The sequence below is a fragment of the Trachemys scripta genome, chromosome 11 (genome assembly GCF_013100865.1).
Source record: "Trachemys scripta elegans isolate TJP31775 chromosome 11, CAS_Tse_1.0, whole genome shotgun sequence".
NCBI classification, from domain to species: domain Eukaryota; kingdom Metazoa; phylum Chordata; order Testudines; family Emydidae; genus Trachemys; species Trachemys scripta.
This window is the reverse complement of record NC_048308.1, coordinates 41,748,302-41,776,013: the sequence shown is the minus strand read 5'-3', so window position 1 is coordinate 41,776,013 and position 27,712 is coordinate 41,748,302. Positions and strand designations below refer to the sequence as shown.

The following is a 27,712-nucleotide window of genomic DNA, read 5'->3' as shown; positions in this document are numbered from 1 at the left end:
ATGTGTTTTACAGAGAAAATATGCAAACACTCCTCTCTTGATGTGTAATATACAAGAAGCTATTTTTAAAAAGCTAACCTAATTGTGCAGCTCTGAATGGTATAAGCCAGATCAATATTTAATGGCTATGATGCATTATTTATAGATTTTTGAGATAGTCTCTTCTGTAGGGTGAACAGTACACAGGAGAGCCACATGACAAAAATAATGAATCACCTACTGTACAAAATCTTTGATTCAGAATGTAATGATAATAATATACCCTTTCTGCCTCAGCTACTTTGGCTTAACTGTGGCTCATAAAGGACTAGCCTAATTGTGGAAAACTGAAAGTTGTGCTTGGATTTTTGTCTCTTAAAAATTACAGATATTTCACAAAATAAAGATTGAGAAAATTGAGCTAAAAAAAGAAAACAAATTTTACTACTGCTACTTGACCTCACATTCTAAACAGTTGGACACACTGATTAGACAACTTATTTGCATAAATTGAATTATGTGAAGGCACCAGCTGTAACGGTATAAAATGAGTTTAGTACAGCCATTATCTGAGGTTATAATTTTATACACATTCTTAGATACTCTGTGATGGACAGTGCAAATAAAATTCAATTGAAATTAAGTTGAAATTAAAAAAAAAAAAAGTTACCAGATCTATAGATGTAAAAAAAGTTGGAAAAATTTCATTGCAGTGTTTCCTTTTTTAATTTCCATTAAAAAAAACACCTCTAGTTATTTCAATTGAATAATATTGAGTTCATGTGGCAAAAACAAATACTCTTTACTTGCAGGACAGGTGGAATGTTTAGATTCCAGGATGATGTCTGTATATCTGTCTAGTGTATTTATATGGGGTCTGCCTCCATAGTATCTAAGTGTTTGGATCTAGGTAGGTTCCCAGCTGTGTCACTGATGGATCACATGAGTGAGAAGGGCAAGTTACTTCACCTCTTTATGTTTTGTTTCCCCATCTGTAAAAGGAGGATAATATTCAAACCCCTCTGTAAAGCTCACAGATTCTTGAACTAATAGGTACTATACCAATACAAAAGATTATGATGAATCATCATAAACCTGTCCAAAATGCATTGGGGTTTAGACTGAAAATTGAGATGGTTTTGATGTTTTCTGTGATTATTAGCGAGTCCTTTATTTAAAGATCTTAGGACTTTAGTAGAACATCTCTTATAGAACAGTCCTATGGAATCTAATAGGAATTAAACAATAGGTGTCTATAGATCTTTATTAAAATTCTGTGGAAATTACCCCACAACATTATGGAATTTAGTAGAATTTTTTTTAATAGGAGTGTTCTATAAAATTTCATAGGGAAGTGATGTCTCTATATGATTATATGCTGTGTTAAAAAACAAGTGTCAAAAAGCAATATTGCTGTTCTGATTGCAGAATGAGGGAATGCCATAAATAGCAATATTAAATAATAAATGAGTACCTCTAACAGAGAAAGTCGACAACATTATAGTCAAACTGGAATATAAATCATATTGGTTTTAAAGCTCTACTTTGTTGTTTTTAATCCATAAACTACAGGAAATTTGTTTTGTATTACTGTAAATAACAGGAAAATGGAACTAGATAATACAAGCAAGCAAGACATTCAGTTACATTTTTTGAAGAATTCTTCACAAAAAGAAACTGAAAATTATTTACTGATTGTATTTTACTATAAATCTAAATCAAAGCACCAAACCTCTAGGTTCCATTTACAGATATTAAAAATGGATTCCTAAGGAAAAAATATGCCCAAATCAGCAGTCTAAAGAATGTCACTGATATTTTCCCTTTAATGCTGGCTATTTTCACTTTATTAGGTAATTGTTCACACTACAGTAATGATATTTTGACAACAGTCAGGTTGAAAAACCTTAAAAAGGGAACGATGTAAGAAAAGGGATTGATGTGGACTAATTTACCCCATGCTAAAAGACTTTGTGTGTTAGTGTGTTGCTGCTATCAGTTATGTTGTTTATATTGGAAATTTTTTCCTTTTGTTGCATTCGTTGTGGTGTCCAGAAATACTGCCTCAGGGCTTAGATGCTGTTTCCAGTTTGCTTGTTTTTCCAAACAAATGTTAGAGACATTGCATCATTCATAGCAGAAGGTGAAATGATTCATTATCCAATATAGCTATTGTCTTTCCTTCAATCTGATTGGTCACCCTGCTCTACAGCAATCTCGTCATCTGAAAAGCTCTGTGGAAAAAATCCAGTCCAGCGTTACTTTATTCAACCAACCACAATGCAAGAAAGATAAGATGTAGTCCATAGACAATGTCATCTGAATGATAGGAATATCTGCTTTATGATCAAGCATCAACACTTGTCAATTGATAAAGTAATGTGCTTCAGTCATGAACACTTACATGTGAATTTAAGTTTATACTGGAAAAAGACATGTAGATAGCAATAAAGACAGAGTGTCTGTATGTTCAAGTCAAGTCAGAACTAGTCCAGAATGACTCCTTGCTCTAGGAATGATCACTCATATTGTGAAGCCACTCATTATGGATCTGAGTGTGAACTACTTACAATGGCAAGCAATTATTCACAGAAGTAGCCTATTGACATTGAGATGACTCGTATGGAATTGCTCACTATTGGGAACACCGGTTTCCCAATCTGGCCTTATTAGGAGCATTGTATTGATATTTGCTCTAAATACTTGACAGAATTCTTCAAAGTAATCTAGTACAAAACTGTATAAAATACATATGCATGTATTTTGTACAGATCTAATCTGACTTTTTTCTGTAGCATCCATTGGTTGGGAAACATGAAAAATATTTTCTGTTTTTCATCAAATTTAATTTCACTGGAACTTTTGACCAGCTCTACAGTATTGTCTACATACTATTTGAATGCTAAAGGAAGATTTTAATCTTAAAAATCATATTAAAAAGCAAAATCCTTTATATTAGTGATGGGGGGAAATTGCTTTTCTCAGTGGGGTAATGAAAATGGAGTAGGCAGTTTTTCTTTGTTAAAAGCTTAGTTCACTTTCTGGCTCCTTTGCTCTAGCAAAATGCTGCAATTTTTGGTTGCAAATGCTATCAGAAAATGCTTGATTATTTTTCACAACCTTCTACTGTAATTGTTTTAAAAATATTAATGGTAATATTCCTATAAGTTTATTTTTACATTTTTTTTTGCCAACGTTAGCTTGGTAACATCCCTTTACATTTTTTAGGTAGCGCCAACTGGTTTGCATTTGAGCTAGAACCTCTTTGCAATTAGAAAGTTCAGGAGAGGTCAGAAACTGGAGATCCATAAGAAATAAATTCACTGTGAGATTAACATGTTTGGCCACTGGGTGCCATCCTTGCTCTATATTAAGGCTGGTAGTTGAGCAGCATTTCTCTAAAAATGTAAAATTCTAAAGAAGGTAATTCCAGTATAATTTCAAACTGTAATAATGTTTTCGTGTGTGCATGTACTGGAATATGTTAGCAACGTAGACATTTATTGCTGTTGCACAGGGGAGTGAGGTGAGAAAGAACCTAAAGAAATACCCTCACTGGTTCAGATCTGTTAAAATCAAAGCCCCATATCAAAAATTTCATTTCACGAATCTCTGTGGGGGTGGGGGCTGCTATATCCTACATGCACGCGAGTAAATTTGTTCCCATGAGTAATTTCAGTTGGAGTTCACTGGGACTACTTGCTGGAGTAAAGTTACTCAGGTGTGTAAGTAGGCACACAGAGGCCATTAGGCATATATCATACAGACATCAGAGGGGTAGCCATGTTAGTCTGAATCTGTAAAAAGCAACAAAGGGTCCTGTGGCACCTTTAAGACTAACAGAAGTATTGGGAGCATAAGCTTTCGTGGGTAAGAACCTCACTTATCGAGGTTAACCTCGTTATCTCCATACTGATTTATACCTGCCTCTGGAAATTTCCATTACTTGCATCTGAAGAAATGAGGTTCTTACCCACGAAAGCTTATGCTCCCAATACTTCTGTTAGTCTTAAAGGTGCCACAGGACCCTTTGTTGCATCATATAGACAGAATCTATTATTTAGTATGTATAAGTATGTGATTACAGTTTGGCAAAGTTAATTATATTGTTTCATTATCTGTCAGATCGATGCAGAATTATTTTAATCTACAGAGTTCATGAAACTACTTCTTTTCCTCCTAGTAAAAGGCCAGGCATAGTGAACATATTTTCTGACAGAAGAAATATGTTGGTAGTTTTGCATTTTCAGTCTTTTAAATGATAAACATTTTAAATATATGAAAATTTTGATTCCAGCACTTCTATTTCTTGCTGCAACTGCATAGAGATTGTACAGATTGCACCCCAGGCGAGAACAGTAAACTGAATATTTTATGAGACAATTTCTGTGAAGGGTTCTGTCATCTTTCACTTTGCAGCAAGCTATATCCAGCACTGTGAACAAGAACAACAACTGGGAACATGGCACATCAATGTTTCCTAGTGTAGTTATGATCTTGACTGCACATGTACAGATCTATATATAGCATTTTAATAGTGTAATTGACCCCACTTTGTATCCCCATGAGTGACATGGCACTTAATACAATCCCTGGTTTACTATAAACTTGAAGGCAAAAGAAGCAGATGCTTTGTGTCTAGGCCCACATAGACTCGACCGCCAAATGGGTTCTAGATAACCACTTGCACATCTTTACTATAGAAGGTAGAAAGGAAAGGCTGTAAATATCCAGTGCATAGAAATATTAGTTAATTAATAAAAGGACTTTACTGTATATAGTCTAATTCAGTCTCCCACAACCAGCCCCTTAGATAGGGGACAGTCTCCTGTAGAAACTGCCTGCCAATTCATACTTCCTCAACTCATGTTACTGCTTGGAGGCCTTCTCCGTTGCCATGCAGCAAGCACATTCCTTCATGTAGCGATAGGAAGTAGTAGCAGTAGTTTCATCTGTCTCCTCCTCTTCTGCCACTAACCGGACTAACCTCGCCTCATTCCACTGTTTCTGGATTCAGCCTTTTTTATGGTCCTTGTTCCAAATCATCATCATTACTTATTATTTGTATTGTGAAAGCACCTGAAGGCATTGTGGTAGGTGCAGTACAAACCCATAAAAGCGATGGGCCTTGCCCTGAAGAGCTTACAGTTTAAGTCAAATAGCTAATCAACTGGCTTCCTTCAGAAGAGAAGACTATAAATGCATCCCAGTTTAACCACACATTTTTGAGCAGGCGGCTGAACTGCTTTTAGGTCTCTCACTATGTTTGCTTCTCCTGTCCTCCTCAACCCATTCATTACCTGCTTGGCATCTCTCCAGCCCCACTAGAGACACTTCCACCCTGCTGACAAGAGAAGGAACTACTCTTCCTTTGCTACCGCTTAGGCATCCTCCTGGTTCCTGACTCTTTTCTTGTATCTCCAAATTCCCAGGTCCTTTGGAATAGGGTCCTCAGGAAAGGCAAGGGAACTGGCTTAGCTCCTGAGAAGCCACCACTCACTTAATCCCCTGTGGGTCAGTTCCATTGCTCTGGAGAAGTTTCTGGTATCTGTGGTATCCCAGAAATTGTGACATTCTGTTGTGACGACCTGCTGACAGCTTTGGGCGTTTCTTTGAATTGAAAAAGAAGTTTTACACGGTACTCTTGTAATAATATATATGCTTGATTGACCCTCTTCTCCTTGTTATTTAAGGCATTCAGCACTCATTGCAGGTTAACTGATATTCCAGAAATCTTTGAGCATTTTCCATCATTTTCTCCTACCTGAATCTGTAGGGGAGTATAATGTGAATCTGTAGGATGACAATGATATCCATGGAAACCGACTGATGTAATAAAACAGAATTATGACTATGCAGGATGAAGTGAATGTAGAAGCTGGTTTGAGTGGGTGGGTGGAAAAAAGCTCTTATTCATCACACACAAATACTTCAATAACAGCAAAGAGAATACACAAAGGCAAATTGTTTTTTTGGGTTTGAAAATCTCTTTTTCCAGTTTGCATCAATATTGAAGTCCTTTTCAGTAGTAAATGTAAACAGCTGGGCTTTAGAGTTACCAGCACATTAAAATGAATGGGGGAAGTTCCTACCACTGTCTAAGCTTTTGGTTTACTCTGTTTGCAGACTCATCAAGACAGCCGTACACTGATTTTTATAGTAAATACAAAATCTTTGCGACTAACAGGGCAAGAAACCATTTTTGAAAGCTTTAGGCCATAGCAAAATATCATGAATTTAAACCCCTGCTTGATTAGAGTACTGTATGATGAGACACTGTATCCCAGAAATAGGAAATAAAAATAGTATATTTTGTTGGAAATCTAAAGATTCTTATTACTATTAACATTTTAACCTACATCTTCAAACGAATAAATGAAGGGAAAGGAGAGGAAGACAGAGAAGGAGAAAGTGGGAGATGATGGAGGAGAGGATCAGAAGTTTGAGTTTGGGCCCAGTCATTACTTACATAGGAAACCTTCAAGGTGAACCCTAGAACTGCCAAAGGTTTTGTTAAGCTACCACCTTCGACCCCAAGTATCAGAGAGGTAGCCGTGTTAGTCTGGATCTGTAAAAAGCAACAGAGAGTCCTTTGGCACCTTTAAGACTAACAGATGACATCTCTGTTGCTTCGACCCCAAAGCATTTTAGAGATGGATGAAAGTGATTCCTGTTTGTATAGATAATTTACAAAGTTTGTAAAACACTTTGGGATCCCTTAGGAAGAAATGTGCTAAATAAATATAAGTCAATAATAAATATTAATCTTAAGCGTTGAAAGGGCAGGTGTCTTCAGAGAGCTTATAAAATGTCCACCTTCTCTCAGAAATCCTTTGCCGAGGAGTTTTTGTCCTCCTTTCCCTATCTCCTTAAAAAGCTTAATTGGGGGTTCTTACACTCCATGGTTAGGTTCAGTCATTGGCATAGAACAGTGTGTGCCCCATGAAGGAGAGGATGTGGGTTTGGAATTTGAACTTGCTCATTTGCTGTCCATTATCAGGGCTGAGCAATGATGCAGAAGTGTCACTCAGCTTCAGGGACTGGAGGGAAGGTTAGCTTTGTGTCACTGTATAGCATTACCAATCAGCCTGTCAGGAGCCACAGGAACTCAAGCTAGCCCTGTTAGCTATGCAAGAGCCATAGTAAGGCAAGACTTCTTTAGGGAAAAAAAAACAGCTGACAGTGTCACTGGAAGCAAGCCGCCCTGAAGGTGCGTAAGATGTGATTTAATGACTCAGCATGTTGGGTATATTTTTAAAACCTGTACTTGCAACTCAATGGAAACTAAAAAGAACAAGATAAAGATGAAATTTTGTAGGAGAACTTTGAGGTTTTCTAGATGCTTTCCTGTAAATGGACGTTATTTATTTGGAGGTGTTGTTAATCTGATTTTGATTTAAAGTCAATTTAACACAATTCTGCTATAGCTGTCACAGTAGAGCTGAAATAAGATTTTATCCATAATGGAACACTAGCCCACTCATATTTGCATAGCTTCTCCCATCTGTCACTATTCTGCCAGCCTGATATGTTACAAACTCTTTATCCTCTTCATTAATGTGCATGTTTCCAGGACTGTGCCAGCCAGCCATCTGACTGTACATCAGATTGCATAGTTCAACTTTTTCTCTGGCCAATAGAGTCAATACTTGCAATTGCATCAAGCTGCAGCAGCTGGATCAAATGCAGTGAATGCAGCTGATGTAGAGTTGGATAGAAAGTAATTTAATACGTGCACACATCTACTGCAAATGTATTTTTAAAGCCGTCTTCTCCTAGCCCCCCTTCCTCTCACACCTTCCTCCTTCCCTCCTTCATAGGGAGGGTTAGAAGACTGAGGCCTGGTCTACATAGGAAGGAGGATCGATCTAAGTTATGCAACTTCAGCTACGTGAATGACATAGCTGAAGTCTATGTACTTAGATCGACTTACCGTGGTGTCTTCACCAAGGTGAGTTAACTGCTGCCACTCCCCCGTCGACTCCGCCCGTGCCTCTCGTGGTGGTGGAGTACAGGAGTCGACGGGAGAGCGCTCGGGGGTCGATTTATCGCGTCTAGACTAGATGTGATAAATCGACCCCCGCTGGATTGATCCTGCCTGCCGATTCAGTGGGTAGTCAGACATACCCTTAGTTTGGACATTTCCTTTGCCCCCAAATGACCCTGGATTTCTCCCTCCTTCTTTGAGAAGTCTGGCTATTCTCCCTTACTGGGCTCTCTCCACTTGCTGGATCTTCTGGGAAGAGCCACTTGATCTCTCCTCTTCCTCCTAAATCTATTGCAAGAACAAAAAGTTGGCTTCCTTGCCCTCCTGCACTTACATGGGGTGGGTAGCCCATCCTCATTACCCACCCTGACTCTTCATGGGGGCAGCAAGTTGGCCCTCTCCCCCACAAAAGCAGGTTAGGACCCTGTGGGAATAGGCAGCCTGCAAGTCTGACCCCTGTTCTGCAGTATGATTTGGGAAACACTTCCCCTAGTCTTGCTGCTTGTGGCTCTTTAATACTCTGGGGCTGGGACTGTACTAATGGATTAGTATTAGCTCTTCACCTATACTGGTAACCATTAAAAAAAATCAACTGTTACTACATGATGGTATATGGCATACTAATTATTTCCAATTCCTCTATAAAAATAGGTCAGAAGCACATTAGTTCTCCATACGTGCACCTTGGGAGATCATTGTTTGGAAAGTTCTTTCCCTGTAGAATGCCTAATCTATACTCACATATTTTACCCTAACAATAATAGATGGTTTAGACCATTAATCACTTTTATTTTATGCCTCTGTTCTTTTAAAACAGCCTATAAAGAGGAAAAAAAAAATCTGTCATACATTTTGTTTCTTTGTGCTAGAAAACAATTTTAACATGGAAGATTGATTTTTAACAACATAAATAATGTATTCTGTGCTTTTTTCTATTATATTTTGTGACAAATTTTTGAAATGTAACATTTTTACTTCAGTACTCTGTGACATTTATCTCTGTTCATGAGTCCTAGTTTGGAAAAAATAGCTGAAAGGATCAACTGACTGATCAGAAATATTTGAAAGAATGACTTAAAAAGCTGCAACTCTATTTCAGCATTTACCTGTGGAAACACTGAGTCAGCATCTGAAGTATTGTTCTAACCATTTATCCTTCCTAGCCATTGTAAGAATAAAATTTAAAAGTCCCCAAACCTGTGTCTCATACACACATAGGTTTATACACTGAAGCACAAGGTAAATATCAGACTTTTGTTCTCAGCCCACAATCATAGAATCATAGGACTGGAAGGGACCTCGAGAGGTCATCTAGTCTAGTCCCCTGCACTCATGACAGGACTAAGTATTATCTAGTCCATCCCTGACAGGTATTTGTCTAACCTGCTCTTAAAAATCTCCAATGATGGAGATTCCACAACCTCCCTAGGCAATTTATTCCAGTGCTTAACCATCCTGATAGGAAGTTTTTCATAATGTCCAATATAAACCTCCCTTGCTGCAATTTAAGCCCATTGCTTCTTGTCCTCTCCTCAGAAGTTAAGAAGAACAATTCTTCTCCCACCTCCTTGTAACAACCCTTTAAGTACTTGAAAACTGTTATGTCCCCTTTCAGTCTTATAAATGGGGAAGCCATGACATAAAGAGGTGAAGTGTCTTCCCTAAGGTCATTCAGCAGGTCAGTAGCAGCAGTAGGGCCAGAACCCAGATGTCTTGACTTCCAGGCCAGTACCATATTTCCTCAAACACACTGCCTCCTTGCATAGCTTATACTCTGAAAGCTTCTTCCTCTGCTGGTGTCGCTTTTACACCTTCTTGAGAAATGGTGCAAGGGCATTTCCTTGATCTTTACTTGACAAAGGGGGAGACAAATAAATTGATCTCAATCTATCCACCCCCAGAAGAACCAATTTTATTTATGTATTTATTTATTTTGCAATAGGCTCAACCAATGTATCTTCTAAAGTGAAAATAAGTTGAATTAAAAATATGCATGTCTGATGTGGCTGGAAAACACTTATATCAACAGTACTGGGGCAGTTGCTCAGTAGCACCTAATTCCTGTGAAAATATGATGCCTGCAATGCTGCCTAGGTCAGCAGAGTCTCCTAGTAGGAGTCAGTGTTAGTGTCACATTTTAAGCTGCATGAGGGCAAGGCTAATTGAGGTACCCTTTCTGTGTAGTAACCCCCTACATGTAGAAGCAGCTATAGCTTGGGTGCTTCAAATACTGCAGCATGCCAGTTATCTTAAGCATTCCAGGCTCTGGTGTGCATCGGTGTGCATACAGCTTACCCACAAGGTTCGAATTAGAGGGTAATAGATTTAATTTTTGCAGTGGAGAAGGGGGCACCCAGACTGGTTATGTTGATACACATGTTGAACTCTTTGGGCGAGAAAGGAGATGTGGAAATCTGGAAAGTAAGGGAGACTGACAGACCTGTGGGTGATTAAGTGAGGAGTGTGTGTATAAGGTGTCCATAAAGCTCCCTCAAACAACCCTAGATTCCTCCTACTGTCTCCACTTCATTACTCACTCTGCTTCCAGTTACTTTAGTATTCCCATGTAGTGTGACCCATTTTTGGGACCAAAATGTGAGGGTAGTTCAATTGGGGGGAGGAGTTACTGAAGGGCAAATAAGAGCAGTACCAATATTTACAGTGGTAATTTTGACCCTGGAGCAAGAAGTCAACATTACTGTGTTAGGCACATTAGAACTCAAATCCAGACAGAACCCATGCAAACTCTCCTTGATTCTATTCCCCATTCACTCCTTTTACTATAAATAGTCAAAAATTCTCTTTAGAGGCCGCTGTCCTATTTCTGCTGCTGCAGATCACTTGGGAGGAGATGCTGATTCAGCATCATGAAGGGCAGAGACATACTATCAGCAGGATGCAGTGGTAGATGGAGACCTTTAAAACCACCTTTGCTCTGGGCATTAAAATATCCCTGATCTGAAACAATTAGCTCCAGTCTCTTTAGAGAGAGAGGCAAAACGGTATTTCAGATGTGCCACACCTTGGAGAAACTTGGTTTGGTCTTGTGCAGTTGTAAATGGAAGCAAAGTTTGGCCCACTACAGTTAATAACAATGTCTGCTTATAAAGAAATTTCACTTAAAAGTGTCTTTACATTTCTTTGCACATATAAAATATGCAGGTAGTTTTTATGGGGCTTTCTGTGTAAAGAAATAAAGGTATTTGAGGCACAGAGATTAAGCTCACACAGCATTCATGTCTCTCAAGTGCCAATGCACTGTGTCCACTTGGTAAGATGGCCACCATGGCAGTGAATATTTTATAAGCAGGATACTGTAGAATGTGCTGCAAATTTGAATATGTCAAATATGGAATAGAGGGACACTAAGGATGCTCCATTGTCAAAGATCAACCTAAAATGTCTTACAATTCTCAGATTTCACTGCAAGATATAGTATGATCCCCTGCACTGTGTTCTTATTATCAATGGGAAACCCAAATTTAGATCTATGTAAATAAACAATTCTCATTATTCGAATGACTACCGTTAGGATTTGATCTGTAGGAAGTTTGTGAAAGAAATTCCAAATGCTGCTTGGCTTCTGTGAATCATGCACTGGCTTCTGTGAATCATGACTAGACAAGGAGCAATTCAAGAGACAGGAGAGATTACAATCATTGCCCCTTTTAATTTCCATAGCTGCCCACCTCCTGTCTCAAAGAGCTACAAAACTGAAAAATACCACTTAATGTTCCAGGTAACTGTTTTATGTGTTTCCACTATGTTATATTTTCTCCCTGTGTAAGAGTTCTCCTTCCTAGAATTATCTCTATCGACAGATCATGTTATGACCCTGAGCTCGTCTGTATATCAGACTAGCGGAGAAGAGTAGACTAGTGTTATGTTAATTTAGAGTTTGATATAGCTTTGGTGCTGGAAAACAAGAGTTCCCTCTTATCTAGAAGAGCTTTGGTTTGTGAGACCATTTGGGAAACCTGTAAAGTCACACAATTTTGAGACAGTGATAACATATTTCCAAGTCTCAAAATAGAAAGGCACTTTCCATGAGCTTTTGACTGACAGTCATCCACAAATTATTCAGTAGGGGAAATATTTTTCCAAAAAGTGGTTTAAAGACATGTTTTTGTTAATGAATTTGAGGGTATTTAATATTTAGTAATACATTTTGCAAATCTTTTCAAGGGCAAGATTTGCACTTTTGGCCAGTGTGCCAGTTTTAATGCAATATATTATTCAAACTGAAAATAAGATTAAAAGTAAAGTTGTTTGCAGGAACATTCACCAGGCTAAATGTGACACCAGGTTTATTTCCAGTATGGGAAACATATTTAGTGAGACCAGCAGAAGTTTCCCATTTTGGTTTGCTTGCTTGCTCTTTCCCTGCATGTGATTGCTTTTTTCAGCCCCTACAGTATGAACACTTTAAAACGCTGTGTGTGTTTTTTTACTGCAGAAGCTGATTATATAATATATACACATACACACAGTCTGTAAGAACACAAGTGAATAAATATTTATCTATCTTTTTTCATCTAGTTATATGCTAACAAAATAAAGAAAAAAAATCTACACTGCCAATATGTTCCAAGAACAGAGAACATGATAAAATGCTTGTCTCCAGCATTGCTGAGGTATAAGCACCAGAGTTTACCTTTCGGCTGAAATAATAAACTCTCAGTACTTCCCAAATCTTGATTTTCTAATAAGTTTCTTTGTTTAGGTTCTGCCCTCCCCCCCTTATATAGTCATAGAAGCCTAGGATCAAACCAGTGATTCATCCATTCCACTATGCTCTCTCTGACAATAGCCAAAACTAAAGGCTAAATTTTGTATACCCTTAGCATGTCCCCTCTTGTTACATTTAATTTCTGATGCTGGGGTCCTAACAAAACTACAGGCCTTCAGTGAGCCTCCCTGACCATTATTCCAGCTTTTATGCATTGATTCAGCAGGGCTCAGTCATTCATTTCCTAGCAGTTCACTTGTCTTATGTATGTTATAAAGTCATTTGAGGATATTTGTACATTAAAATAAAAGCAGCAAGGAAATGAGGAGGAAAAAGGGCCTGACCCTAAATGGGTGCCACCAGGGGGAAAGTCAGCACCTGGAGCTCTTGCTGCCACCACCACCTACCTTACATTTCGGGACAAAGGCACCCAAAGCTCTGGTCCGTGTGCTCTGATCTTGGGTGCTTCCTGAGAAAGATATGGGAGTTGTGGTGGATCATAACCTCAACATAAGTCAGCAGTGTGATGCTGTTGCAAAAACAAATGCAATTTTAGGTTGCACTAATAGAGGCATAGCATGCAAGTCATGAGAGGTGATAGTATCACTCTACTTGGCTCTGGTTAGGCCTCAGCTGGAATATGGTGTCCAATTTTGGTCACAAATTTGTAGAAAGGATGTGGAGAAACTGGAAAGAATTCAAAGGCAAGGAACAAAGATGATCAAAGGGATGGAATGCAAGCCATATGAGCAAAGGCTGAAGGAACTGATATGTTTAGTTTGGAAAAGAGGAGATTGAGGGAGGATATGACAATGGTCTTCAAATACTTGAAAAGCTGCCATAAAAAAAGATGGAGAAAAGTTGTTCTCTCTTGCCACAGAACGCAGGACAAGAGGCAATGGGTTCAAACTACTACATAGCAGATTTAGATTAAATCTCAGAAAAAGCTTCCTAACTGTAAGAACAGATTGCATAGGGAGGTGGTAAAAGCTCCTTCACTGGAGGTTTTCAAAAGGAGGTTGGATACCCATCTGTTTTGGATGGTTTAGACACAACAAATCCTGCATCTTTGCAGGGGGTTGGACTAGATGACCCTTGCATTTCCTTCTAACCCTATGATTTTATGGACCCCAGCCTCCACCATAGGCTGCTGAGTCCCACCCACAGGAGTGAATGATACACTGGAAGTTCCTTGGTCTGAAGGTGACAGGAAATTTTGGCCCTCTTGTAGGTTTTTAAAGAGAAGAATAATTGGGCCTTATGTGTTAAGAGGGGTCACGAAAACAATTTGTGTTTAAATCAAATCTTTGTTTTGAGCCCAATTTGGCTACAACCAATGAGGTCATGTATATTTCTGATTATGGTAGGATTATGTGACTCTTCCCTGAATAAGGATGAAATGAAGGTATTTGTAATTATCCTGCCTGTAGTAGGGGAAAAAGACTTCAGTGCATAATGATGTTCTCAGTCATTTTGAGAAAGATACAAATATCTACTCATCGGGGTAAAATTTTCAAAGGTGCCCAAGTGACTAGGAGCCTAAATCCCATTGAAAGCCTATTGAAATTAAGTCTCTCAAGTTGACTTTCAGTGGCTTCTAAATCATAAGAACGGCCGTACCGGGTCAGACCAAAGGTCCATCTAGCCCAGTATCCTGTCTACCGACAGTGGCCAATGCCAGGTGCCCCAGAGGGAGTGGACCAACAGGCAATGATCAAGTGATCTCTCTCCTGCCGTCCATCTGTCCCTGACAAACAGAGGCTAGGGACACCATTCCTTACCCATCCTAGCTAATAACCATTAATGGACTTAACCACCATGGATTTATCCAGTTCTCTTTTAAACACTCTTATAGTCCTAGCCTTCACAACCTCCTCAGGTAAGGAGTTCCACAAGTTGACTGTGCGCTGCGTGAAGAAGAACTTCCTTGTATTTGTTTTAAACCTGCTGCCTATTAATTTCATTTGGTGACCCCTAGTTCTTGTATTATGGGATTAAGTAAATAACTTTTCCTTATCCACTTTCTTCACATCACTCATGATTTTATATACCTCTATCATATCCCCCCTTAGTCTCCTCTTTTCCAAGCTGAAGAGTCCTAGCCTCTTTAATCTCTCCTCATATGGGACCCATTCCAAACCCCTAATCATTTTAGTTGCCCTTTTCTGAACCTTTTCTAGTGCCAGTATGTCTTTTTTTAGATGAAGAGACCACATCTGTACGCAGTATTCGAGATGTGGGCGTACCATCGATTTATATAAGGGCAATAATATATTCTTAGTCTTATTCTCTATCCCCTTTTTAATGATCCCTAACATCCTGTTTGCTTTTTTGACCGCCTCTGCACACTGCGCGGACATCTTCAGAGAACTATCCACGATGATTCCAAGATCTTTTTCCTGACTTGTTGTAGCTAAATTAGTCCCCATCATATTGTATGTATAGTTGGGGTTATTTTTTTCCAATGTGCATTACTTTACATTTATCCACATTAAATTTCATTTGCCATTTTGTTGCCCAAACACTTAGTTTTGTGAGATCTTTTTGAAGTTCATCATAGTCTGCTTTGGTCTTAACTATCTTGAGCAGTTTAGTATCATCTGCAAACTTTGCCACCTCACTGTTTACCCCTTTCTTCAGATAATTTATAAATAAATTGAATAGGATTGGTCCGAGGACTGACCCTTGGGGAACACCACTAGTTACCCCTCTCCATTCTGAGAATTTACCATTAATTCCTACCCTTTGTTCCCGGTCTTTTAACCAGTTCTCAATCCATGAAAGGACCTTCCCTTTTATCCCATGACAACTTAATTTACGTAAGAGCCCTTGCAAATTTTACCCCACTAATCCAGTCCCTGGAGCCTTAATCCCACCTGTCCTCCAAGAAGAGAACTTTTTTTTAGGTGTTTTTGTTTTTTGGAAAAGAAATCCAATGAAATTCACCCTGCTGTACAGGAAGTCTCGTTGGAATTCTGAGAGTTCAGGGCTGTATGTGTTTTAACATTATATATAGTGAATGGTTGTATACCTTTGTAATTTAAAAAAAACGAAGTTTAATGACCCCTCTCCTATAAACCCCAGACTGCTGCAGCACAGATATAAGAAAGTGAGGACAGACAATGCCAGGTGCAGCCAGCACACTGCTGCAGCCATACAACAACATGTCATTTTTATAAACATTATTCAAATTAGCTTCAGCCCTCGTAATTCTATTGTTTCCTTTATTGCTGTTGTAAAGCAAATGGTTCTTTTATACAAATGTTATCTCCTGCCTATTAATCCAGTTATAGATTATGGCACTCCTGTTAAATTTAGGGATGTAAAGTCTCATAAATATTTAGAAGTTTAAGACTGATATGGGAAGAAATTTCCTTTGATTTGCTTTGTTATAGATTTGGAATATATCATTGCTACTCTGTTCCTTGGCAAAGAGAGAAGAAAATGATAATAGTGTATTTGAGCTACAGCATCAAATATCTCCCTTTGAATTAGAGTTGTCTGGACAATGGATCTTTCCTGTGAAAGATTGCAATTTCCCCTCTCCCCCCCCCCCCCCCCCCCAATTGTCTTTGAAATTTTTCCACAGATTTTTTTTGGCTTTTCAACATAAACCCAAAAATGTAAGACAAAAAGTGGAAAAATTTCCAGCAACATTTTTTTGTTGTGTCACATTTTTTGGTGAAAAAATTTCAGCCAGCTCTACTTCTAACATAGCTCTTTTGTTGCCAGCACTTTTGAAGTTCATGTCAATAAACTTCCTTATAACGTTCAGCTCAAAAAAGGCCCAGATATATTGCTTCCAGCAGCATTTTGCAAAGAGTGCATTTATCACAAATAATGCATGTATTAATGGAGGAATGAAACTCCACATACATCGCAAACAGCCTGATGAAGCTTTGAAGAGTGAGTGAACCATAAGAAGCTCTGCCATTGTCTAGTAGCTCCCTGAAATTCAGCATAGCAGAGACTTAGCAGTTATGACCCAGTTTCACATCTATAGAGACAAGGTGGGTGAGGTGATATCTTTTATTGGACCAATTTCTAATGGTGAGAGAGACAAGCTTTCAAGCTTACACAGCTTGTCTCTCTCACCAACAGAAGTTGGTCCAATAAAAGATATTACCTCACCTACCTTGTTTCTCCAATATCCTGGGACTGACATGGCTACAACAACAAGTAGTCATATTTCACATCTACAGCATTTTAGAATAATTGTCATTTTCTCTACCTAAAAAAATGATTTTAGTGCTTATTAGCCAAATCAAAAGAGATGTCAGGCATCTATACCTCTCATTGATATAAAATGGGAGATGTTCAGAAGCTTTCAGGATTTGCTCCTATGGAATTTGCTAAACTGATGAAAACTGAAGTCCTGTGTTTCTGAGCAGAGATAGCTGAGGCAATAGCAAAGCCAGCTTCCCCACATATATCCTGCAAAAGTTTAACGATGTCCTGGAAAGGTCGTTCAGTTTCTCTTGCCAATTCACTTCTAGATTGGTGAACCCCTTTCAGCTAGCAGTGGTCATGGTGATTTTTTGTGCTACTGATGCCCCTCTGTTAGATATGGAATTAAAAATAACTTTTAGTTGGCCATTAACCTGCCACCTTGACATTCCAACGTTTGTACTGTATTGTGGCAAGTTCACACCATCTCATATTGTGTGGTGGGGTTGAAGTAGCTTGAGCCTAGTGTGAAGTCATTAGCATTAAACTTGTGTTTAAGAAAAGGTTTTGTGTGTTGCTAACGCTCCAGGTTTATGACCAATGAGTTTTCAAAAATGGAGATGTAAGATTGAAACATACACTTTTTTTTAAATCACCAAAAAAAATGTGACTGCGTGGGCAAATCAGGTACTTGTGTGCAAATGGCTAGTTAGCTGCCACACTAGCTCTGTCCTTATACATTTAACTGATTTGGGTGCACAAATGCAATAACTGCAGAGAGAATAGTGTGCACTGTTGTACTATTTTGCATAAAAAACTCACTCTTCCTTTTTTTTTAAAAAGAGACAATATAGTGTTATATTTACAAAAAGCAAAATGTATTTATAAAATGAACTGAATGCTCCAAACAACTTTGTTTAAAAGTGAAAAATATTTACACTAGGAATATCTTGTCTTACCTTTGTATTACCCTATTATGTATATAACAGTGGACAATTGTACAACTATAGGCTGTAAGGAAATTTGGCTAGAGAAACTCTGCAGGATGGTGTATTTACTTCTTCATTTCTGAAAGGTAGCAGTTAAAATCACAGGTGCTGGCTGTCCAGATGTTTGTTGCATTTGACCATTGTAATTTGCACTAGAATATATTGTGTTGCTATAATAGCTGTAAAGAGGATAGCTATTATAGTCTATATTCTACATATGGGCTCCAGTATTGATGGTAAGCATATTTCCTACTCAGATTAGATTTTTTCCCCTTATTTGTTTAGGGCAACAAAAGTTCAAGTTGAAGTTTAGATCTAGTAGAGCGTATTTGCAGGTCAGGGTTGACTTATAATAAATTTGTCCTAAGAATCAGACAAAGGAAAAAACCCTGAATTTTGAACAAAAAGTTTCCCTTTCTCTTTATCATTTCTAGGGAGCAAACATACCACTGGTGTCAGAGCTTGGCATTGACGATATCCATTTTGATGACTTTTCACTCGATGTGGATGCCATGATTACTGCAGCCCTCCGGATGTTCATGGAACTTGGAATGGTTCAGAAATTTAAAATTGACTATGAGGTAACCATCTGCTCTATAAAGATATCTGCCACTTTGTCTTGGCAGTGCTATACTCATTTGTACACATTTAGTAGCCCTGATACAATTTGTACTTTTCATTTCAGACACTGTGTAGGTGGCTTTTGACAGTTAGGAAGAATTATCGAATGGTTCTGTATCACAACTGGAGGCATGCTTTCAATGTGTGCCAGCTAATGTTTGCAATGTTAACTGTAAGTATTCCACGAAAGGGACAGGCCTCATAAGAGCTTTTATCATCACATTGTCTTAAACATCTTTTCCAACGTTCGTTTTTCGTTATTATATTTATTTATTTTATAGCAATGTATAAGAAATCAGAATATCCTAATTGTGGGAGCACAATTTTGGCAACATTTTATAGAGTTTTAGCAACAGTGATATCGCAGGCACATTAAAATGACTAATAATTAACAGATGACAATCTTGGAGCTGGGAGCTTATTAGAAATTTTGATCTTACCATGTCTTCCTTTTTTGAAAATCTTTGATTTTGCATTTATTTCTGCATGTGAAAATCGAGGTCATAAAAACCTGAGAGTGTAGAATCCTATCAGCAGAGTTATTTGGTGTGATGATACTTATCAGCTGCTTCCCTAGCTTCATCTAAATAGATATTCGAGATATTGTCTTATACACCATTTAAAAATGGGTTTCCTTAGAGAGGATCCAAATAGGTTCTGCAGCCTCTGCATATTGTTTTCTGCTATTCATTAAAGATATCCGTCAAAGGGTCTAACATTCTCTCTGCATATAAAGTACTCCTAATGATGCCCATAGTCCTCCCCCCACCACCAAATGCCTCACCACTGGAGCCGGGTCAGGGAGAGCTGCGCTGGCAGCTGCGGGGAGCCTGGGTCCGTCCACCTGCCCGGTGGTGGTGGTGGTGGGGGAGGAGGCACTGGGACACTGGGTGGGGAGTTGCTCGGGCCCCCCTCCCAGGGCAGGTAGGGTCCATCCTGGCTTCCCACAGCTGCCAGTGCAGCTCTCCCAGACCTGGCTCCAGCAGGGGAGGGGGAGGCTCAGAGCCGCAGCCTGGCCACGGTAAGAGCCAGGCGGGCAGCTGTGGGGAACTGCCCTGGGTGGGGGGCCCGAGCAACCCCCAGGCAGCTCCACAGGTCTCCCCCCTCACCCCCTTCCCCAGCCTGGCCAGCATGGAGCCCAGCCACAGAGCTGTGGGGAGCCGCAGCGGACCCTCCATCTGCTGCGGTGTGTGTGTGTGGGGGGGCTGAGAGCAGCCCCCAGCCGTGTGCCTGACCCCTAGGCTCCCCGCCCAGCCGTACAATGTTAACATGCTTACATCTACTCAAGACACTATAGGAGGAACTTCTATAAAATCAGTTGGGAGTTGACAGGCTCCCTCCATCCAAATATTTGCAGAAGAATAAGTAAAAGAACTGGATGGAACGTGTCACGTACTGGGATGGCAGAATTCTAAGTGGTGAAATCTGACATGAAATACATGGTATGTAAAAGTAGATTAGTCAGGCACCAGACAGAAATCTGCCAATCCAAGAATTAAACTGATTCATTGCATTTTGTTGACAATAATTAATATATATATATATATATATATATATATATGTATGTATATAAAAATAATCAAACCACACAAGCAGTTTCATAGTACATTCCAACACATCTCCATTTTGGAGAATCCTGGGCTTATTTGTGGAAATTAGCAAGCAAGGGATTTGCTGGAAACCAGGTGCATCTCAAAGATTGTGTACTTGTTTTCTAAAGGGAGAGGGAGGGCATGTGAACATTACTGCTTTTCAAGACTCCTACTACCTGCCAGTCTATAAAACACCATTTGCATCCATGATGTTGCTACTGCCAATGTTGTCAGAGGAGGCTACCTAACCTGTCCTGTAAATGAATCAGATTGGGCCTGATCCTGTGCCCACTGAAGTCTTGCCATTGACTTCAATGAAGATTGGATCAGGTCCTTAGCACTTTACATGTTCATACACGTGCTGCATAAATGTGATCTAATGCATCTCCACAACACTCCCTTGAGATAGGTGAGTATTCATATCCCTGCTACACAGATGTGCAAAGTGAGGCAGAAAAATAAAGAGTCACTAATACAACCAGAATTAGAACTCTGTTTCCTGGCTCACAGCCATGTTTCAGACCCCCAAACCATGCAGCATTCCATAAGAGAGAGGCAGTTTCAGTACTCACCATGAGAGGAAGTAAATAGAGAGCTTCAGTGGGGAGAAAGGCCTAAAGGGGATAGAGAATGGCAGTTGCCCTTAGTATTCTTAGAGCTGGAGAGAAGTTGTTCAAATAAATAGTCTGTTATCCTGTTTCTCAAGACTAAGGGTAGTTTTCCTCTTGAAATCAGTATTCATGCATTGAATGGTTGTCTCATTAACTTGCTCTTTAACTGTGGTAATTTTTAGATAATTATGTTGCCTGCTGTCCATTACAGCCTTATTATATAAACCTTCATATAACTATATCTGAGCTGACCAGAAGAAATTGCATTATTTCCCCTCTACCTCAAAGCTTACATAGCAGCTTATGGAATATTAGAATTTTACAAAACTCACTGGTAGCAGAGTGAAAAAGCACATGTGCGCACGCACACACACACACAAAATTTATGATGGTGCTTCCAGTGGCGCTGAACGAGGGAAATGCTGTTCAACACTAATGACAAAATACCACAGCGCACACATTTACAACCCAGGACACTGCTCTATGTTTCTTTAAATGCAGATGTGATTCAGATTTAAAATCCATATTTGTGATGTCAGCAATCTGATTTTCTGAGATGGGCTGAACAGATTATAATTAATTCAAACTGGGGACAATAGGGAGGGTTTCAAAGACTGCAGATTGTGCACATATATTTCAGTGGGATTTGGGCATCTAACTCTTAGGTTCCTTTGAAAAGCCTTAATTGTTTATAGAGGTCCTACCTTTAGTCTGAAGTTGTTCCTAATTATGAACTGGTATTTGAATAGAATACATAAATATTACATGTTAAATATCCAAAGGTGCTTCCAGGTAAATTCTTACTTCTAGATTTCTGTGGCAAAAGGTTCTCTAATGGTATGTCTAAATGGCAATTAAAAATCCGTGGCTGGCCCATGTCAGCCTACTTGGTCTTGCAGGGCTGGGGCTAAGGGGCTGTTTAACTGCGGTGTAGATGTTCAGGCTCAGACTGGAGTCCAGACTCCAGGACACAGTGAGGTGGGAGGATCCCAGAGCTCAGGCCTGAACCTGAACGTCTACACTGCAATTAAACAGTCCCTTAGCCCAAGCTCCGTGAGCTCCAGTCAACTGGCACAGGCCAGCCACGGGCAGCTAATTGTAGTGCAGTCATACCCTAAAGGGTCCTGTACTATAATCATTGTACTCCCATCTCTAACCCCTCCAAAACGCCCATGGAAATCAGTGCTATTGGCAAAAGTCAATCAAGAGAGCTACGGTTTTTCTGCATCACTGATATAATGTGAAAAAACTAGGAATGAACTGAAGAGATCGTATGGTCTATAGTGTCTATTTTAGAGAGTTCTCAGGTAAACTTTACTGCAATGTGGTGGTCTCTAAGTACCCAATCCTGCTGAGGTTAGTAGCAAAATTCAAGTTGATTTAAATAGAAATAGGATTGAGTTCTAACTATATGGGACATAAACCCACTGCAGCCCCAAAAAGATTGAAATTAATAGGAGTTTTAAATGGGTAAAGAATATGGAATGGAACGTAGAAGTATAAAAATGAGAGCATGCTACAGTCTGTTACATTCTGGTTTAAATTTTCATCTTGGTTAACACACCATTGTACTGACTGTAAATGTTTGTTAACAGACGTCTCATAACAAACAGTTAATATGCCATCAGTCAGACATCAATGTCATAAAGACCATCTTAAATAAAGCTGTGTCTCGTTATATTGTACACATTATAATTTCCATTAAAAAACTTACCAAAAAAAGAAGGGTTAAAATTCCAGAGTAAACGAAGAGCCCAATAAGCTAAACTCAAAACATATATAATTCTTTATCCCTTCCCAGGCTCTGTAAGACTGTCCTCCCGCTCTTGCATGGAGCAATACCTCTCTGAGTTTTTCCCTAGAGGTCTGGCTACAGATTCAGCAGTCTTTCTCCCACTTGCATCAGGGTGTTTCCTCACTTCCTTCTGCAGCGGCCAGTAAAGGAACCCAGACCCTCCCTCTCCTCTGAATTTCAGTCCAGGGATCCTGTAGCATACAGCTATGGTCTGCTCCCTGAAGCTTTGTCTACACTACTGGGGTAAGTCGACCTAAGTTACGCTACTCCAGCTACGTGAATAGCTTAGCCTAGGTCTTCACTGTGCTGCGTCAATGGGAGAGCATCGCCCATATACTTCCCTTACTCTTCTCGGGGAACTGGAGTACCGGGGTCGACCGGAGAGCACTCTGCCGTCGATTTAGCAGGTTTTCACTAGACCCGCTGCATTGCAGCAGCGTCGATCTCCCCATAGTGAAGACCAGCCCTTAGACTCCTCACTGCCTCCCAGGACTTCTTTCTACCTTAGTCTTCCTTCAGGCCCTTTTCCACAGTTTCTTCCAGGGCTTACTGCACACCTACTTCTCCATGCCCTTCCTTCACTCTCTAGCAACTAGAGAGATATTGCAGAGTTCTGGGCTCTTCTCTCCCTGCAGCCTCTCTCTGACCTGGGCTTCCTCCTTTTATGCCAGTGGTGGGCAACCTGCCACACGCGGCCCGTCAGGGTAATCCACTGGTGGGCCGCAAGACAGTGTTTACATTGACCGTCTGCAGGAATGGCTGCCCACAGCTCCCACTGGCTCACCATCCAGCTCCTTCCCCAGCTTAGCTTCATCAAGCCAGGCCTAGGTGCAACCAGGTGCCTTAGCTTGCTACCTCCAGTTAGCCAGTGCAGGGTGCATAGAAATACAACCGTGTGGTATGATGGGTAACTCACGAATACTCCCATTGACATCAGTGAGACTACTCATAAATATGGCATGAGAACAGGTCATAGGATCAGGCCCTAACTTAGTAACCTTCATCTGACACACTCTTCATCAATATTTATTTTAAAAAGTAAAAACAAAAGAAAAGTAAAGCAACAGATAATTAAAGTCGCATCCAGTGTGCTAATAACAAAACACATAAAAGTGGGGCCAGGTGTAATGCAATTCATTTCCTCACATGAAAGAATGACCTCCATAACTCACTTTAAGCTCTGCCACTCATGAGTTATGGGTCATTCCTGTTCTGGTGAAAATAAATTCTATTACACCATCATCCATAGCTATGTATTTTTCCTCTCTACACGTAAATTTAAAAAGTGGGGGACACAGCCACACTCTGTCTTCCTGCATTATGTGCAAAGCAGACATCCTCCTACCATAATACTGTTTTTAAATTAAATGTTTTTATTAAGTGAAATATCCTATTTATGTATTCCATGACAAGATTTTTGATTAAATAAAAAGTTGAATTTATTCTTGAGCTATTGCTACTGTTAATAAATTGCTTAATCTGTACTCCTGCATTTATGATGCAGGCTGAATCCTTGAATTCAATCAAACCTTGTGTTAAGCTGAGGATCATTTATTCCGGCATCAGATTTCCATTATAAAACTCCACTTTTCAGTGGTTTATTACTCAACCATGGACAGTTTCTTTGGACTGTAACTTGGCACATCATATTGCCAGGTCACTAGCTATTTTATTTATACTTTTTTTTTTTTTTTTTTTAAAGAGACCTTTGTTATTCTTTGTTGTAGGAAGGTAATCTTAAAAAAAAATAAAACAGTATTTTTCAGATGCTTCCTCTGCTCTTGTAACTATGTTATTGAAACTGACATTTTAAAGGCAATTTATCTACTATTCAGGATCCACCATTTAATAATAGTCAAGTTATTTCATCTATGGATGCTTCATGTGTAGAATCTTCTTTGGCGTTTAAACCAGCCTTTTTGAAATGTAGACAGAGTCCAATCCTGCAGGGTGCAGAGCACCCACTGGAAGGTACTGGGCATCTGCAACTCCCACTGAAATGAATGGGAGTTGAAAGCACTTTTAGTATCCTGAAGGATAAGGCTCTTCGTGTGACATTGGCACAGCAGGCCAAAGAAAGCTGATGGCTTATCATATCAGTGATACGTGATTTAAGATTTACTAAAGGAGGATTTACAGTCTATGGAGTCAATACTCTGCAAAGTAAAGTTCTCAACAGGTCTTACTGTAATGTGCTAGTGTCAGTAGAGCAAAATTTGATAAGAACATAAGAATGACCCTACTGGATCAGACCAAAGGTCCATCTAGCCCAGTATCCTGTCTTCTGACAGTGGCCAGTGCCAGGTGCCCCAGAGGGAATGAACGGAACAAGTAATCATCAAGTGATCCATTCCCTGTCGTTCATTCCCAGCTTCTGGCAAACAAGGCTAGGGACACCATTTCTGCAATTCCTGGCTAATAGCCATTGATGGACCTATCCTCCATGAATTTATCTAGTTCTTTTTTGAACCCTGTTATAGTCTTGGCCTTCACAACATCCTCTGGCAAGGAGTTCCACAGGTTGACTGTGCATTGTGTGAAGAAATTACCTATTAATTTTATTTGGTGACCCCTAGTTCTTGTGTTACAAGAAGGAGTAAATAACACTTCCTTATCTACTTTCTCTACACCAGTCATGATTTTATAGACCTCAATCATATCTCCCCTTAGCTGTCTCTTTTCCAAGCTGAAAAGTCCCAGTCTTATCAATCTCTCCTCATACGTTCCATACCCCTAATCATTTTTGTTGCCCTTTTCTGAACCTTTTCCAATTCCAATATGTCTTTTTTGAGATGGGGTGACCACATCTGCACACAGTATTTAAGATGTGGGCGTACCATGGCTTTATATAGAGGCAACATGGTATTTTCTGTCCTATTATCTATCCCTTTCTTAATTATTCCCAGCATTCTGTTCACTTTTTTGACGGCCGCTGCACATTTAGTGGATGTTTTCAGAGAACTATCCATAATAACTCCAAGATCTCTTTCTTGAGTAGTAACAGCTAATTTAGACCCCATCATTTTATATGTATAGTTGGGATTATGCTTTCCAATGTGCTTTACTTTGCATTTATTAACATTAATTTGGCACATGGGTGAAGGTGTTTAGGGGCACTAGAGACCCAAATGGCACTGAAATGTTGTGTGTGGGGGGAGGAAACTGAACACCCTTGGGCTCCTTTGAATCCTCTCAGAGACATGGGTTGACTTCCCTTATTGTAACTGTGAAGCAGATGCTATCACATAGCCACCTTTCCCCTCCACATTACCTCTTACTGCACTTTCCATTGCTTTTGCGCCTCTCCTCCCTTAGTAGCACCGAAACCCACTCAGACACATTTTGTCACTCATGCATTCTCTTTTATGGTGGGATGAGCTATACCTTCCCTTGCCTCTTCTCTTTCCAGTCGATCCCAGTTCATATGCATATTTCCTTTGTGGCTCTGACTCCCCACATTTCTTGCAGATGTTCTTCAGCCGCCATTAGTTTCCCCCTCCATGTAATATTTCTCTTGGGAAATTTGAAATAGAGGATTTCAGCACTCCATATTTACCAGTTATTCCATAAATGTAGTCCTCTAAGTCAAATACTTTGTATTCATAATTTTATATGGTATCCTTTACTTTTCAACAATTGTAAGCAGTTGATTTAATTCCTTCATTAAATGAGCCACCCTAGTTTGTCAGAGATTTCTGTTCTTGAATAAACCAAGTCTCCTTAAGTGTTTCCTTATAATAACCAAAATCAGCTTGAGATTCTGAGGTTCTGTGCTCTAGGGCTATTGGAACCCGAACTAAATACAGAATTCTAGATAAGCTCTACTCAGTGTTTTGATTTGTACTCTGTCCCTTTGCTGACGCAGCCCAGTTCCTGCTTGCCTTTATTACTGCAGATATACACTGGGTTGATGGCTTCAAGGATTTTTTTTTTATAGTAACCAATAAATCCTTATCCTGGGTCAGTATACTGCATCTAAAATACTCTATATTTTGTTTTTCCTCCTCACACCCCTTGTCTTTTTTAAATAGTTGCCTGCATTAAACTGCATTTTCCATTTACTGAGCCTGTCAACTAAAAGCTCAAAATCTCTCTGAATCTGGTTGTCTTGTTCCACAACTCTGCTTTTGGCCTTATTAGCAAACTTTTCTGTTTTACATACCATAATTTCAATAAAATCATTTGCATAATGCATCTTCCTGACCAAGGTCACCTGATGAAATCAATATCTGGTCTTCTCCAGTGCTAACCTCTTTTGAACTGGAGAAATTCACAGTGATAATTGCTTATTTCCCTTCTCGGAGATACTCTGCTATCCGTCAAACTATTTTGCATTCTATGGAGCTGATTGTGCAGAAGTGCTAAGCATCTGCAACTCCCATGGACTTCAGTTAAATTTGTTGGTGCTCAGCACTGCTTAAGGTCAGGCCCCATATCATGACTTCCTACCTTAGCCTGTCATTTTTGGGGTCAACATTACCATATGCTTTTTCAAAATCTGAGGACCAAATTATTCCTCTTAGGGACACAGGCGCCGAGGGAATGGGGTAGTACAGAGTGCAACGTGTGTGATTTGAGGTGTGTGAAGACATTATGCCTGCGCAGGGCAGGAGCAGGCATAATATCTCCACAAGTGCTGTGTGGGAGCAAATTCATAAGAGAGTTCTGCTGTGTCTTTAGAAAAAGGATATCATGCAGTCCTTCTAGCGTAGGGTTACCATTCGTCCGGATTTACCCGGACATGTCCTCCTTTTTGTGCTAAAAATAGCGTCCGGGGGGAATTTGTAAATCACTCAAAATGTCCGGGATTTCCCCCCTCCCCCGGCAGAGCAGAGCGAGCGGCTGGGAGGGCTGCAGGAAAGTCACGGGCTGGACTCCGGAGCAGCTGTAGAGGAGCTCCTCCCCCCCTCCCTGCATTCTGAGCCGGCAGCTCCTCCGCCCCGGCAGCCCCGCGCCCCGCTCCAGCAGCACTGTGCAGGGCCAGGGACCGGGTTGTGTGTTGTGCTGGGGAGCGCAGCCACGTGTCCGGCTCGCACAGAGCCCAACACCCTGTTCTGAGCAGCAGGGTAAGGGGGCCAGGGGGCAGGAGAAGGGGCAGGGAGGTTCTGAAGGGGGCAGTCAAGAAATGGAGGGGGTCGGGAGTTCGGAGGGTGCTCTACTGCTGGGTAATCTCTCTGCACAGTCTCTGTTCTGGTAGGGTTACCATATTTCAGCAAGCAAAAAAGAGGACGGGAGGAGCCCC

At 40.0% G+C, this 27,712-nt stretch overlaps 1 protein-coding gene across 1 annotated transcript in view; it reads left to right on the top strand.

Moving 5' to 3' along the window:
* PDE11A (phosphodiesterase 11A) overlaps positions 1 to 27,712 on the top strand; it is a 237,067-nt gene that overhangs the window by 160,039 nt on the left and 49,316 nt on the right. The window contains exons 11-12 of the mRNA XM_034785945.1: positions 18,286 to 18,432; positions 18,537 to 18,644. Coding sequence (XP_034641836.1) covers positions 18,286 to 18,432; positions 18,537 to 18,644 — 255 coding nt within the window. The remainder of the gene's footprint in view (positions 1 to 18,285; positions 18,433 to 18,536; positions 18,645 to 27,712) is intronic.